The sequence below is a fragment of the Entamoeba invadens genome (genome assembly GCF_000330505.1).
Source record: "Entamoeba invadens IP1 unplaced genomic scaffold scaff_1105074725643, whole genome shotgun sequence".
Lineage (NCBI taxonomy): Eukaryota > Evosea > Mastigamoebida > Endamoebidae > Entamoeba > Entamoeba invadens.
In genome coordinates, this window is record NW_004191777.1 from 970,952 (window position 1) to 986,306 (window position 15,355).

The 15,355-nt window shown below is 30.8% G+C and overlaps 6 protein-coding genes across 6 annotated transcripts; 2 read left to right on the forward strand and 4 right to left on the reverse strand.

The window, feature by feature from the left end:
• Positions 1-10: 10 nt before the first annotated feature.
• Positions 11-579, reverse strand: EIN_087620 (hypothetical protein; the record flags this gene model as incomplete). Its single annotated transcript, XM_004184738.1, has 1 exon — positions 11-579. A coding segment is annotated over one exon (569 nt), but the record flags the coding sequence as incomplete, so codon positions are not given.
• A 3,578-nt stretch (positions 580-4,157) lies between these two features.
• On the forward strand, positions 4,158-4,874 carry EIN_087630 (hypothetical protein; the record flags this gene model as incomplete). Its single annotated transcript, XM_004184739.1, has 1 exon — positions 4,158-4,874. The coding sequence occupies one exon, from the start codon at positions 4,158-4,160 to the stop codon at positions 4,872-4,874; it is 717 nt and encodes a 238-aa protein (XP_004184787.1).
• Positions 4,875-4,978: 104 nt separating this feature from the next.
• Positions 4,979-7,285, reverse strand: EIN_087640 (hypothetical protein; the record flags this gene model as incomplete). The annotated part of the gene is made up of 3 exons (XM_004184740.1): positions 4,979-5,299; positions 5,455-6,336; positions 6,509-7,285. The coding sequence occupies 3 exons, from the start codon at positions 7,283-7,285 to the stop codon at positions 4,979-4,981; spliced, it is 1,980 nt and encodes a 659-aa protein (XP_004184788.1).
• A 1,328-nt stretch (positions 7,286-8,613) lies between these two features.
• EIN_087650 (hypothetical protein) lies at positions 8,614-9,186 on the forward strand (the record flags this gene model as incomplete). Its single annotated transcript, XM_004184741.1, has 1 exon — positions 8,614-9,186. The coding sequence occupies one exon, from the start codon at positions 8,614-8,616 to the stop codon at positions 9,184-9,186; it is 573 nt and encodes a 190-aa protein (XP_004184789.1).
• A 220-nt stretch (positions 9,187-9,406) lies between these two features.
• On the reverse strand, positions 9,407-10,309 carry EIN_087660 (peroxisomal NADH pyrophosphatase NUDT12, putative; the record flags this gene model as incomplete). Its single annotated transcript, XM_004184742.1, has 1 exon — positions 9,407-10,309. One exon carries the CDS (start codon positions 10,307-10,309, stop codon positions 9,407-9,409), a length of 903 nt encoding a protein of 300 aa, XP_004184790.1.
• Positions 10,310-11,016: 707 nt separating this feature from the next.
• On the reverse strand, positions 11,017-14,379 carry EIN_087670 (hypothetical protein; the record flags this gene model as incomplete). The annotated part of the gene is made up of 1 exon (XM_004184743.1): positions 11,017-14,379. One exon carries the CDS (start codon positions 14,377-14,379, stop codon positions 11,017-11,019), a length of 3,363 nt encoding a protein of 1,120 aa, XP_004184791.1.
• Positions 14,380-15,355: the final 976 nt, after the last annotated feature.

The following is a 15,355-nucleotide window of genomic DNA, read 5'->3' on the forward strand; positions in this document are numbered from 1 at the left end:
ATTGATCCACGTTGATGTTGGAACACGTGTCTGGAATGTACAAGACGCTCCATTTGCAATTGTGAGTATGTTGTCTTGTAATGTCAATGCTATTCCATTGTGTCCGGAAGGTGAAACTACATCCAAAATAGTATAATTTCCTTTGGGGAGATATGCCCATAGAAAAATGGTGAAAGGGGGGGCGGGTACCCATGCATAGTTTTTGATGTTCGCAACACCACTTGATAAGTCGAAAGAAAGTCCACCCGCAGCCTCCCCTGAGGACATTTGGCTCAACGTTTCGAGGAGGTCTTGTGAGCAATTTTTAGTGTTGAGAAGTGCCAAAAATTTCATTAACGTTCTTGGACGTATTGCGTAATTTCCTAGTCGTGAAATGAACGGTAAAAAATCATGTGGGATATTACCTGAAAAGTATGTGAAAATGGAATCCAACAAATCAATTTGATGAGCTTTGTATAAAGAAAGTTGAGAATTGAATGACGTGGTTATATTTGAGAGAAGTATTTTCTCTTCAGCTTCTTTAGTCTTGTGGGATGGACGGAGGTAACTTGGGAACAAGTAATTGTTTAACGTGTCCATTGATATTAAAGTTTTTTTTCAAAAAAAAATTCATTCTATTGAAATTCGAAAAAGTTGGTAAAAAACATTCTTCACTTTTGGGTGTTTTTTATAATTATTTTTTTTAATCAATTGTAATTAATAGTTATTTGTTATTTTATTAATTTTTAATAAATAGAACAAAATAAAAAACAAAAGTGCTTCTTTCATTTTTTGAAAAAAATATTTGGTCGTGTTTTTGTTAGGCAATTAGTTGTCCTATTTCTGGGGTTTTTGATCAAAATTTTTATTTAACTATTTTCCAAAAAAATTATTATTTATAGTTATATATGTTTAATATAATAAATAATAATATTTATTATTGTTTAATAATATATATACTTTTATAGAAAATAATTTTTATATTAACTATATCAAACAAATTATAGTTATTATTTATTAAACTATATCTTAATAGTAAAATTAAACCATTTAAATAATTATATTAATATTAGTAAATTTAGCTTTGTAATAACCCGTGATGAATAATAAAATAATAATATATTTTGAATTATAATACAGTCAAAGTTTGTTTAGAAAGGATATAATTATTATTGGTTAGGATTTGTTTTTTCTAAAATGGGTATAATTTTTAATAAAATGGATACGATTTTTTTGAGAAATGATTTGATTATCCGAAAAGGGTATATTTCCCAATAAAATGGATTAAAATCAATTAAATGGGATCGGATTATTTATAAAAAGGATTTGTTTTCTTATAAAAGGACGCAATTCCTAATAATTGAGACGCTATTTCTTTAAAATGGATATATTTTCGATTAATGGGATTGAATTCTTTATAAAAAGTATAGAATTTTTTAAATTTGGACAGAATTTCCCAAAAAAGGATGTATTTACTGAAAGATTGGGCAAATTTACGTTGAAAAAGGATTGAATTCTTTATAAGTTATTGTGTTTTTACAGTCTTTTAAAACAATTCAAAAATTAACAAAAATAACGTACTAAAAATTTAATAATTTATACTAAATATTATAGTATTATTTAACAAATTTCATAAAAAAAACTCAATGAAAAAATAATTCTTGAAACATTATTCACAAATCAAATATAAAAATAAACATTTTAAACATAATAATCAGAACAATGAGTCGATTAGATTATGTTGATACTCGTGATCCAGAATCTCGTATAACCTACACACAAAACGCCCCAGAACCTTTACAGGGTACCTCGGTACAACAGGTACCAATTACTTATCAGGAATTGCCTCCTTTACCAAAAAGAAAAAGAGGAAGACCGAAAAAGACACAATTATTAAACACTTCTGCGACACTTCCTACATCATCCACATCAAATCTTTCCTACAAGAAGAGAGTGTACACACGAATAACTAACCAAATTAGAAACAAACTTATCGAAATGTGGAAAGAACATGGAGACTTTTGGTTATCGGGAAAGTATTCAGAAGAAGTTGGTATCAAGAAAAAATATGTTGAAAATATGTTAGTAAAACTAAGAGCTGGCAAATCTATTTACCCCAAGAACCATTATTATAGAAAAAGTAGTACACTTCCTTTTCAACATCTTGTTGAAAATGCAATCATAAGAGACAGCACGATAACAATCGATGAAATCCGCGAGACGATTGCACAGGAAGAAAAACTTAGGATGCAAAGAGGACAGGAAGAAATTATACTGAATTTTGAAAACATCGACAATACCATGATTTCAGATGAAGAGCTTGATAATTACGCGCCTTCCAAATCTTCGATTGCCAAATTTATGAGTGGACAAACAGCCAAAAACGAGGAACGAGAAGTCCCGATATTTTCGTTTAAACGAGTAAAAAATAGAGGAGTGTCGGCCAACACAACAGATAACAAAACAAAAAAATTGAAGCAGTTAATCAACTTCGTAGTTATATATCCGGCGGAGCAAAATGGGTCTGTGTCGATGAGACAAGTTGGAGAGTTGGTACAACAGCAGCTTATGGATGGGCAGCACGAGGAAAAGAATGTTTTGTAACCAAAGCAAAAGGAGGAGTGAGGCTGACGTCGATATGTGCTTTGGACTGTGATGGCTTTTCGTATTGCAATTTGACTTTTGGCACTAACACAATCGAATCATTCAAAACATATTTCAAATATCTCGAACATGAATATGATTTAAAGGGGCGTCGATGTGTTTTTTGGTGCGACAACTGCGATATACATAATTGTATTCAAAGAGTGCTCGAAGGAACGGGTCATGTCGTAGTTTTTAATGCGGCGTATTCACCTGCACTGAATCCTATAGAAAATGTCTTTGGGCTGTGGAAACGCAGAGTAGAAAAAAATATCAGAATTTGGAGAAGTGTTCAAGATTTGCTCGACAAAATAACAGAAGGATTCAAATCGATAAACAGTGAAGAAGCACAAGCAACATTTGAAAAGGTTAGAGAGGAAATATGGCCCAAAGTTTTCAACCGAGAAGATATTTAATTTTTCATTGAGTTTTTTTTATGAAATTTGTTAAATAATACTATAATATTTAGTATAAATTATTAAATTTTTAGTACGTTATTTTTGTTAATTTTTGAATTGTTTTAAAAGACTGTAAAAACACAATAACTTATAAAGAATTCAATCCTTTTTCAACGTAAATTTGCCCAATCTTTCAGTAAATACATCCTTTTTTGGGAAATTCTGTCCAAATTTAAAAAATTCTATACTTTTTATAAAGAATTCAATCCCATTAATCGAAAATATATCCATTTTAAAGAAATAGCGTCTCAATTATTAGGAATTGCGTCCTTTTATAAGAAAACAAATCCTTTTTATAAATAATCCGATCCCATTTAATTGATTTTAATCCATTTTATTGGGAAATATACCCTTTTCGGATAATCAAATCATTTCTCAAAAAAATCGTAGAGTCAGTCTTTTAACGTTATCTGGTCTCAAACGTTATCTGGTGGACAAAAAATAGCTTCATTTTTGTCTAAACATCGGGCATTAGGTAAAGCGTGAAAAAACCCGAAACAATTGGGATGGATTTTTGGGACTGCTCCCCGAATTATTCCATTTATTATGGTCCAAAAGGCACCAGATAACGTTTGAGACCAGATAACGTTAAAAGACAGACTGTATCCATTTTATTAAAAATTATACCCATTTTAGAAAAAACAAATCCTAACCAATAATAATTATATCCTTTCTAAACAAACTTTGACTGTAACTAATAATTTAAACCAAATAAATTGTTCAAAGTCATAAAAAAAGAAAAGTTGGTAATGTTAAAAAAAAGTCTATCAAAGCGTAGTTTCTAAAAAAAATGATAAAAATATATTCTTATTATTTTGTTATTTATATTACTATTAAAATACTTATAAAAACAGGATTATTGATACAAATTCTTAACTTAAAACTTATTTGTAAATTTTAGTTACTCTGGTCAAAGTCCACATTATTAGTTGAGACTTTTCAGACCACAATTCCAATCAAATTAAAAACCGAAGTGGACTTCTTTGAAAATTCCAAAGAAATATTTTTGATTATTGCAAATAAGAATTTGAGAGCCTATAAAAAGGTTGTTGACTTCTTTTTCATTCAACCAGTGTAATGGGCTGCTGCTTGTCTAAAAAGTCGAATAAAGTCACCGAGAGCACACCTCTGAATGACCAGAAGACTACCCCCAACACAGAAACTGTTCCAGCGCAGACCACCACAACATATCAAGGTATTGACAACACCAAACAAGATGCTCCAAAAGAACAAAAGCAAGCTGAAGGCACACACACTCCACAACCAAAAGGTGACGCACCAGTCATTGAAGATAGACCCAATGGCAAGAAAGAAGTAGTCTCTGGTGATAAAAGTATATTACTTGATGAGATTTATGCAAAACACTACGGCAAAGTTGATAAAAAGCATGACGCAGTTGAAGAAGCCAAAAAGGCGTGGTTAGCCTCCAAAGAGTCCAAATCCCCGGACACCCAAGAAAAGCACGACGCCTTCCAAAACCTCAAAAAGGAATTTGAAGATTCGAAACTTGAAGCCCACCGTGGTGCTTTCAATGAAGTTCAAATTTATATGAATGAAGAAGACACCATTGATCTTCATGGACTTCAAATAGAAGGTGCTATTTTGATGATGAAAGAACAAATAGAACAACGCAAGTCACAAGGCAAAAAGGTCTTAAAACTTCAATGTGGGATGGGTCATCATAACACTGTAGGTTTTTCTAAAATCAAAGAAGAAGTCGTCAAACAACTCCAAGAAATGAAGATAACTTACACTGAAGAAGCTGATCACGGCTTAGTCATTGCCAACTTGTAAGACATTGAATCGATTCGATTTTATTATACCATTATAATTCTTTTACTATAATTTATCATAAATTAAGACAACACAAATATTTATTACACAGCAGAAGTACAGCATCACATTCTCAACAGCCGCATTAAAGAGTCGATGACTTCGTCATTGTGGACGTACTCGTATTTATTCAGTTGTGCGGTGTTAATCAATTTCAAGAATTCAGAGAGACTTCTGATTTTGGCCAAGTTCAAGTATTTTTTGTCGGGGAGAATGAACGTGTCCATCTCATTGATGTTGACAACGTCGTGCATCCAAAGCGACAAAATTGGTATTTTCGGGAATGGGCGCATCTCAAATAAAACTCTGTAGTTATTATGGTTCTTACTTATTGAAAACGTGTCTTGGAGTTTCTCGTATATTTGAATGTATTTCTTGTCGACTTTCTAGTTGTAAATAATAGTATATTATTATTATTCATTTATTATTGCATTATAGTATAGTAATAATACTAGAGTACTAGTGTAGTATAGTATTATTACCATATAATATTACTATTATTATTAATAGTATTATTACTATACATTAAACTATAACAAACTTCCCATATAGCAGCACATGTTGTTGATGAACGAGACAAGACTGAATAGATGATAAACGCGATATTAAAGTCGTTTTCGTCGTAACACTCTTTGGCGACTTTAATCGCCTTTTCTACGTCTTCTTTCTTTGGTTCGGAACATAAGATGTCGACCATGATATCTTCAAAACACCGAAGCCCTTTGATATACCGTTCGAGACTCCCTTCTTCATTCCGAAGATACATGTCATACTTCATGACTTGACATAACCCAGTCTGGTCAAATAGAATCACCTGTTGCGCAAAGACTTTCTTATCCATATCGAAAAACGCCTTTTTGACGGTCGATATGATCCGATTGATCTCTTCGACGTTCTTAAGAGTGATTCGGGATCTCACTATACTTGCGCGCTTCTGGTCAAAAAGTGATTCGACGTGTTTGTTAGTGTAAGGACTCATTTTCGATAAACTTGTTCTTGGCTCTGCGTATTTCTTTAGTGTCTCCGTCAACTCGCCTTTGAACTTCTGCGTCATTAAAGTGCTTCGAACTAACACGGCTTTGACTCTTTCAAACAAATAGGCGCATTGCTCTCGTATTGCGTTGCCCATGATATCAAGCCAAGTCATGATCATCTTTTCGTATCGGTTCACTCCAAACGCAATCCACTCTTTCGTCACTCTCATGTCTTTCGAGTCCTTTTCCAGTTGGTCCAGTACCTTCACAAAACTTTCAAAAGTAGTTGGGAAGTCTGCAATGTAAGGAGTGAACTGGATGTAATCCTCTAAGAACTGTCCAAACTGATTGATACGACTAAACACTATTTGTAACATGACTTCGTTGCTACAATGTGTGATGACCAACGTTCTTCCACTTACAATATAAAATGGTTCTCTTGATTGGAGCTATATGTAAGTTATATTATTCTTATTATTATATTATATAATAATAGTTAATGTAGTATAGTTATAATATCAATTAATTAATTATTTAATTGATTATTTGCAATAATTGAGTAATTATTATTAATTAACTAATAGTTTATGATATTACAATTGCAAAAGTCCAACAACAAACATCAAAAACGTCTTGTTCCTTATTCTTACACAAATCTAAGAAACACCCAATTCGAAGTAACAAGTCGATAGACATTGTCCTCACAAACCCACCACAAACCATCACTCGACATATCATCTGCATGAAATTTTCATTTGCATCTCGCAGCCTTTTAAGATATTTAACAAAGCATCGGAGTAACTCGCAGTGTGTGACTTCCATTGCGTGGACACAAATTCTGCACTCGACAACGTCCGACTCTGTGTATGGTATTTTAACTCTCCCGCACCGTGTCTCGTCCTCGAAGATATAAATTGAGTGTGTGAAGCATTTCAAAAGCAGTTTCCCAAATTTGGTCGACATCTCTTTTTCACTCTTCGACTGTTTCCACGCGTCGGAGGACGGGATGATTTCCTTCATTAGGACGTCGACATCATTTTCCATGACACTTTCATTGATGAATTTTTCTTCGACGACTTCATGTGCCAAATCGAGCACATGGGTGGGTATACAGTCTGTTAACCCCACTGATTCGATGTCGACTCGTGTTCTAAAATTAGTTGATGTTTTTATCATGTCAGTCAATTTTTTGATTGTGTTTCTTCGTTTTGGTGTTGGTTGTTGTTCTGTTGTGTCTGTTTCTAAGAATAAGTCGGGCGAATTTTTGATTTTGTCTGGAGACCCTTTCGACTGGGAAATGGTCCTCTGACGCTTTTTATAGAGCGGAGAAAGTGTGGGCATGGTCCCATCTTGGCCTATAGAGTTTGAACGTTGTGGAGAATTTATTTGGATACTCATCGCTGTTATTTACAGTTCATTATCAAATAAAGAGGAAATTCAAATGATAAAATGCGAAGAAAGTATATTGGAAATACAGAGGATAAAATCGGTGACGGAAATCGTGAATTAAAATCAAAATTTATTTTTCTTTTATTTTATTGTAAAATTGGTTAAAATAGTGGTCTTTTTGAAAAGAAGAATATTTTATGTTTTGTTTTTTATAATTTTTGTCGTTTCAAGGGTTATTATTAATTCATTGGGCTTACTAAGAAGTATAATTAATGTATAAATTTATAATAAATGAAAAGTGAAAAATTAAAAATATTTTTAATGATAGTCTATTAATAGTGACAAGTTTGTCAACAACTCTAAATTGTATAATTGAGTTTATTATATTGAGTTCAATCAACAATCTATTATTAAATAGATCTTTATAAGCGTTAATTTAATTATATATAATCAATTATAATTATATAGTAATATTACTAATAATATATGTATATTTTATTTGTTTGAAATTAAAAAATAATTTTTTTGATAAAACTAAAATTAATTATTTTATTTTTGATTTGTAATTATTTAATTAAATTATGAAAAACACATAGTTTTTTTTTAATTAAACAGACATAGTTTATCTATAAACGTAATCAAGGAAATTCGAGACTATTAACACTAGAATATTTAAGGAATTTGTTCGAAACACTTCCAAAACACCGTTTCATAATTATTACCATATTTTTGTGGTAAATATAATAATAATTTAATTAAATAATATAATAAAATAAAAAGTCAATAACATATAGTTTAACATATAGTGTGGTATTAATATGTTTATATTATATTTAATTATAAAAGTATTATAATAAAAATCTATTAATAAAAAAGTAATTTTTATTATTCATTTGTTGATAAATAAGATACAATAATATATTCCAACTTTGTTATATCAAAGTATATTTAATTAATTACCTGCGTTTTTTATATGTTTTTTTAATTTTACGTTTGCATTAATGATACTCGAAAACGATGTGAAGTGTGTAATAATTACTTAACCGAAAGATGCCACCTTTTTTGTTAAACAAACTTTTTATTATATTCTATACAATAAGTCACTGTATATTGGTCTTGTTTTTTTATCACTAATACACACTGAAGATAATGCTTATAAATAACATAATTGATGACGATTAATTAATTCTGAAACTCTCCAATGTTTTGAAAAATCAAAAGAAAATCGCAAGAAAACCCGAATTAAGCTTTAGAAATACTCCTTTATTAATTCATTAAAATTGAATAATCTAAAATAAGCACATTTTTAAAAAACTGAAAAACAACAGAGGTTGACAATGTTATCCAAAAAGATTCTGAAAAATCGTGAGTCGCGTGACATTTACATTGATTACCAATGCGTCCTCATGGTGTTACTGACTTCAGACACGAGTTTTCTTATTTCAAAACCGCAGAAATGGTCTATTACTTCAAAGAGTTTTATTAAAATACGAACGTTGACAATTTACGAAAAACATTCAGGAGAGATATGGGAATTTCCATTACAAAAATTTATTAAAGACCGTTCACAACAAAAGGTATTTGATTTGCTTAAAGAGGGTTATTCAAAGAAGACTGCAACACGGCGAGTGACTTATGAACGGATGCGAGAAGGTATTCATTATTTAGAGGATATGTTACTTTTCAAAGGATTTAAAATGGAGAATGACGGGGAGAACAGATTTGGGTTTACTGGGAATGTTAAAATTACTTTCCCTGATGGGAGAGTGATGACTGAGAAGAATATCAGAACTGTTGGAAACATAATATGGGAATATTTCAGAGATAAACTCAATAAAAAACAGGAGTATGTTATTGATAAAAACGAACTTATAAAACTACAAGGTGACCTTCTAGCCATCGTTCTATAATTTCATTCTTTATGTGTTTATTATTTTTGATAATATAGAACACGACTACAACACTTACTTTTCATTTATATATTATAATCTACAAATAAAAAGTATATAAATGACACATTTTATGTATTAAACATATGTAAAGTCTATATACAAATTACAACTCAAAACGAATAGAACTACTTAAAATCCACAAAGAACATTTGAAATCCAAAAAATCACTTAAATATTGTCAGTTTTCTCGTACGAAGTGTTCGAAAAGTTGATGTGCAATATATGTGGGTGGTACAGTATAAAGTCCCTCAGGTTTCTCTTGTTTAGACTGTAAAATTGCTCTTCTGACTTGTGCCTCATCGACCCAAAATGCCTCGTCGAGTTCCTTTCCAGGTTCTTTGTCTATATTTGTGTTGATAGCAGTGGCTTCACACCCGATCATGATTTGATTAGCCGCATTAATCGGATATGCCGATGAAGTCACATACTTCACATCTTTCACGTGAATTTGAACTTCTTCCCAAACCTCTCGTTCAACGCACTTTTCAATTGACTCTCCGACCTCTAAGAAGCCTGCGACGCATGTATACCTATTGACTGGCATGATACTCTTTCTGACAAACAAACACTTTCTCTCAGTAGGGTGTTTGACAACGACAATGATACACGGATCTGTTCGTGGAAAGCACATATTGTGACAATTGCCACATGTGAAGTGTGTTCCGTAGCCCGCATAATGCATTTGAATGCCACATCTTGGACAGAATGAATATTGTTGATTGAATTTGACAAGTGAATATCCATACCCCGCTATGTCACCAACTTCCGTCGCCAATTTCATCACATCACGAATTTTAATGGAAGTCACTTTGGGAGGATTTTTGAAGACAACTGCTATGTAGTGGCTCTTCTCGGTTGTACCCATATAGATGAGGAGAGTGTATCCAAACACTTTGACATCACTTTCAGTGAAAAACGGCGTTTTGTTTTCTTTCAATAGAATTTCGGAGTCGGAGTAGCCCACAAAAATCAACTCTTTGTGCGTGTTATTTAATGCGGAAATTAAAGAAGACATCTCTGAAGACTTTTCTGACTCGCGAATAGAGTCAAGACGCTCCATGTGACATTGAGTGAAATTCATTGGAATGAACATGGAGTTTGGTTCAATATTTTAATATTAAAATTGCTTTCCCAATTTTGCATCAAATAAATTAATTTGTTAATTTAAATAGAATTGTATATTACTAATTTATAATTTATTAATAATAAAAACACTTTCGGTATGACCATGTTTTTCGAAAATCGGTTTAACTTGTTCTACTTTGATTTTTTTTTTGTTTTCACAACACGAAAATAATTTTTAAAATGATATTTTTAACTAATATTATAGTTGTTTTGTTTTTCGAAGTTTTTAAAAGTCGATTTGGTTTCTGGTTGAAGTATTTGTAAATTCAAAAAGTAGACAAACCATACGATAGATAACAAATTTCCGTGACGTTTGTAATGATGCAAAAATACTTATTATTTAGTATTTTTAATAATTAAGTTTATTATAATTCCTCAACTATAAAAATTATTTATATAAAAGATAATTAATAACATTAAATTATAAACAAAATTATTTTTTTACTATCAATCAGTCTAGAACAAAATTGTGTTTCTAGACAAAAAATTTTGAGAAAAACAAATTCAACTGATTGTCATCTTTTAATAATTGAATTTTATAATTTATATAAGATTTATTATTTTAATGTTTTCTTATAATATTTATAATATTTATATAATATAATTATTACATACAAATTATTATAAATGATTAGTTGAACAACAACAAACACATTGTTTATCCTAATTGTTATTTTTTGAATGTTTTAAAGTTTTTTCTTCTTGGGTGTGTTGTTGGTCTTGTGTATAATAATTTTCCACAAAATGGAAAGAATCTATTTCCATTTCCACAGAAGAAATATCTGTTATTTTAATGTTATTTTCATTGATAGAATTAGAGAAGCAAAACCTCCCAATTGATTTGATATTCTTTCCAATCTCCACAGACAATTTATCATCTTTATACCCAAAGAAACAACACTCATCTAAATGTGTTACACTTTGAGGTATTTGTCCATTTCGTTTGCCATCTTCATTAGTAATTATTAAATATGGTTTCACATCTTTTCTTGTGAAGAAAACATTAATAAAATGAGTTTCTTTTGTTTCCAAAAGTTGCGACACTTCATAACTGACTGGAAACGAAATTTGACTCAAATGCTCTTGTCCTACAATAAATGTTGACAATTTCAAACACCCACTGAACGCACTTTTTGAGATGTTTTGAATGCTTTCGCCACACTTGAAACAAGTCAAATTCACACAATTTTTGAACGCATAACTCCCGATAAAGGTGACTGCTTCGGGAATGCTAATTGAATTCAAATTTATACAATTTTCAAAGGCGTGTCCACCAATACACTCCAAGTTCTTACCAATACAAATTTCACACAACGACGAGCAATTTAAAAATGAAAAATTTCCGATGGAAATAACAGCATTAGGCAATATTAACTTCTCAAGAGATCCCATCCCACAAAAGCCATAACTCTCTAATTTGGTGATGTTCTTTGGAATGTCAAAAGTTTTGAGATTAGAGCATTGCACATACGTCGAATTGAAAATTTCGTTGTCACACGTACTTTCTAAAATGACAACAGAAACAAGCGATGTACACCCAAGAAACACCCGCGGCTCAGTGTACACACACTTCGGAACAAACACATTTTTGAGCGACACACAACCAGAAAAGGCTTCGTGGCCAACATACGTGACTCCATTAGGAATGCACATCAAAGTCAGCGAAGAACATTCTGAAAATGCCTCATGCCCAATTGATTTTAAATTGACTGGGAGTCGAATTGTGTCGAGGGAATAACAATTTTTGAAACACAACGACTCAATTTGTGTTATTGTTGGCGGCAAGTCAATTGTTTTCAAATAGTGAAAATCACTGAAGCACTTTTCCCCAAGAATTTGGAAGAAATCGGGCACAGCGAAGGTATCAAATTCGTCAAAAGAATCGTTTTCGTGGTCTTTTCTTGCATTAAACGAGACTTTTTCTTTGTTATCTATTTGGATGACATTCACTATTTTAACACCAAACTTTTCAAGAATAGTTTTGTCTGATATTGTTACAAAAGCGTCAAATCCTTTTTTGTTATTACAACTAATGGACTTTAGTTTAGAGCAAAGTGAAAAAACGTTTGTGCCCAAATGAGTCAACGTTGATGGCAAAGTGATTGCCTCAACATCTTCTCCAAAACAACAATTTCCAATTTCTCGAACATTTCCTAAGTCTATTTTTTTAATTCCCTTATCAAAAAAGTTGTTACCTATTTTTGTTACGTTATTTGGAATGATATATTTCATGTTTTTCTTCCCAATGATCGGGCATTTGCCTCTAATTTCTATAGTACACGTATTAATGTGTTCTTCATTAATAAACTCTAATAACTCTGTTTCTTCTTCAGGAAGTGTTACAACGATTGTAACTATATGATACTTACATTTTTCTATAATTTTGGCTTCTTTTGCAGTCACTTTAAATGCAATTTTTCTGTTTATATTTGGAAGTTCAAATGATGTTAAAGAGGAACATCCAGTAATACTATTTTCTTCAAAAATCATCAAATTTTTTAAATCGAGTTTTTGGAGCAGCACACAATTAGCAAAACAACCACTTTGTATTTTCGTGATATTAAAAGTCTTAAAAACGTTTCTTAAGCATCGCATGTTCTTAAAAGTGTCTTTAGGTATTACATTAAAAAGTGGTGATAAGACCACTTCCTCCAAATTGCTCATTCCATAAAACATGTGTTGGTCCAATCGAGTTGTATCTTCGCCAATATACGCCACCTTAATTTTGTGTGCCTCTTTGCCTTCGTATTCATCAAAAGTCCCAAACCCATTTTCGTCGTCTTGGCAGAAAACAACTCGATACTTCAAATCTTTCAGATCGCAAACACTTTTGTGATGATCACCACTGTTTTCAGTGAATTTAAAACTGTTAATAGAAGAATCGTCGTGTGTTATATATGGATAAAATGGACTGAATACATTAACTTCCTCTTTATCAATAGAATGTCGCACCTTTCCATTTAAAGTTGGAACAACTAAATTGGTGAGGGAAGTGCACCCGTTAAATGTCATTTTTGTTAACACACACGTTTCATTAAACACCAATTCTTTCAATTTGTTACACATTGAAAATGCATTTTCTTTTACTTTAATAACAGATTGTGGGATACTCAAATTTTCCAAATTGTGGCAGTTAGCAAATGCAGATGATCCAATTGATGTTGGGGTGTCTGGAAGAATAACTTTTGTTATTTTCAAACACCCATCTAATAATCCATTTGAAATTTCTTTTATTTTTTTTGGTAGTGTTATTTCGAGTAATTCAGAGCAATTAGAAAACGCGTTATTTTTTATTGAAATGACATTGTCAGCTATTTTCATTGTTTTCATTTTACACTTACTAAACGCGTAGCACTCTATTTCTGTAATAAAAGTGGGTATAAAAACACATGTCGCCTCAATTTTATCTTCAAAACAATATTGTGGTATAGTTACTGCACCGGTTAGAACAAATTTTTTTAATGTATTTTCGCTCCTATTTATTCCAAAGTCAATGTAATTTGTTTCCAATGGTAATCCACACTTCTCTGTAGTTTCCATATTGGGTATCACCAAATCGTCTTTCTTCAACAACACGTTTCTCTCATATTCCATTATGTGTGTTGACTTTGTTCTTTTCGAGTGACCAGTTATAAAGTTGTTTGATTGAAATAGTGAGACACGACTTTCTGGCTCTGTTGGGACATTTTTAGAAATAACATTTTGCTTCGGTTTAACACTAGAATGATCTTTGAGTATAAATGTTGCTAGGCGTCTTGGTGACGTTTTCTTGTCAACGAACAATGAGTCGGTGCTATTCACCTTTTTCTTGATATCAATGCGCAGTATATCACTTTCAGAATGTATATGCTGAACAGTCATTGATGGAAACAATTTTTTGTTATGAGTTGAAATTGGGTTGTTTGTGTATTTATTTAAAATAGTTGAAAATTTTGAAGAGACTTGAATTACATTGAGATAATCACTTTCACTATTAAAGTACTTTGAAACGATAAACATTGAGTTTTGGTCCAAGTGACTTCTCATCATTTTGTATGAAGATTTAAAAAATAAAAGATTTTTAATCCAATTCACTCCTGTTTAAGAACTGCTTTTTAATTATGTGATGTTTTGGAACTTTTCAAATTGTTTTCTTTCGATGATACGTTGAATATATACTAATCAAATATTCAAACAGTTTATTCTAACTTTTTTAATTATTTAATATATTTTTTTCAATATTCCGATTGTTCTATTTCAAATATGACAATTTTTTATGTTGTTATTCTTTATTTATAAATAAAGATGGTAAAAACACCAAAAATTGGAACAAATAAACAGATTTTTAGTCATCATTTTATATTATATATTTTTGTTGTTTTTTAGACCCAACATAATTTTTTTTGTATAAGAAACAAGGAATTATTGAATATTTTTTATTTAAACTTATTACAACATTTGTTATGATAGTTTTGTTTTTCTTTTTATTTAAAACTTCTATTATATGTATATAAAAATATGTATATTAAACAACACAACATATATGCGACCATTTATTTCTTTATCTTTTTAATATCATTATTTTTTAAAACGAATAAAAATAGTCGAAGTGTACTGTTTGTTAAAGTTGTTTGTTTATCTGAAAAAACAATTTGATACTGAAATGATAAACACTTCTTATTGTATCTGTCAATTACAATTGAGAGATCAAACATATTATCAAATTTATGTTTTTAATGTTTACTGATAATATGTATAGATTGTTGGATTTTACATATAAAATATAACAACTTTAATACAAAAACTTCATTTATACTTTAACACAAAGCGCTGAAAATGGTATAATATTTACAATTGTCATAATTGTGATGGTATATAGGATTTTAAAATTTTAAACAACTTTCAATAAACAAAATATAATAACTTCTCAACTCAACAATATGTTACAATTTTTCTATGTTTTAATAGTAATTATTTACAAATCCTCTATATAAAATTTGTACATTAATATTAACATCAAGTA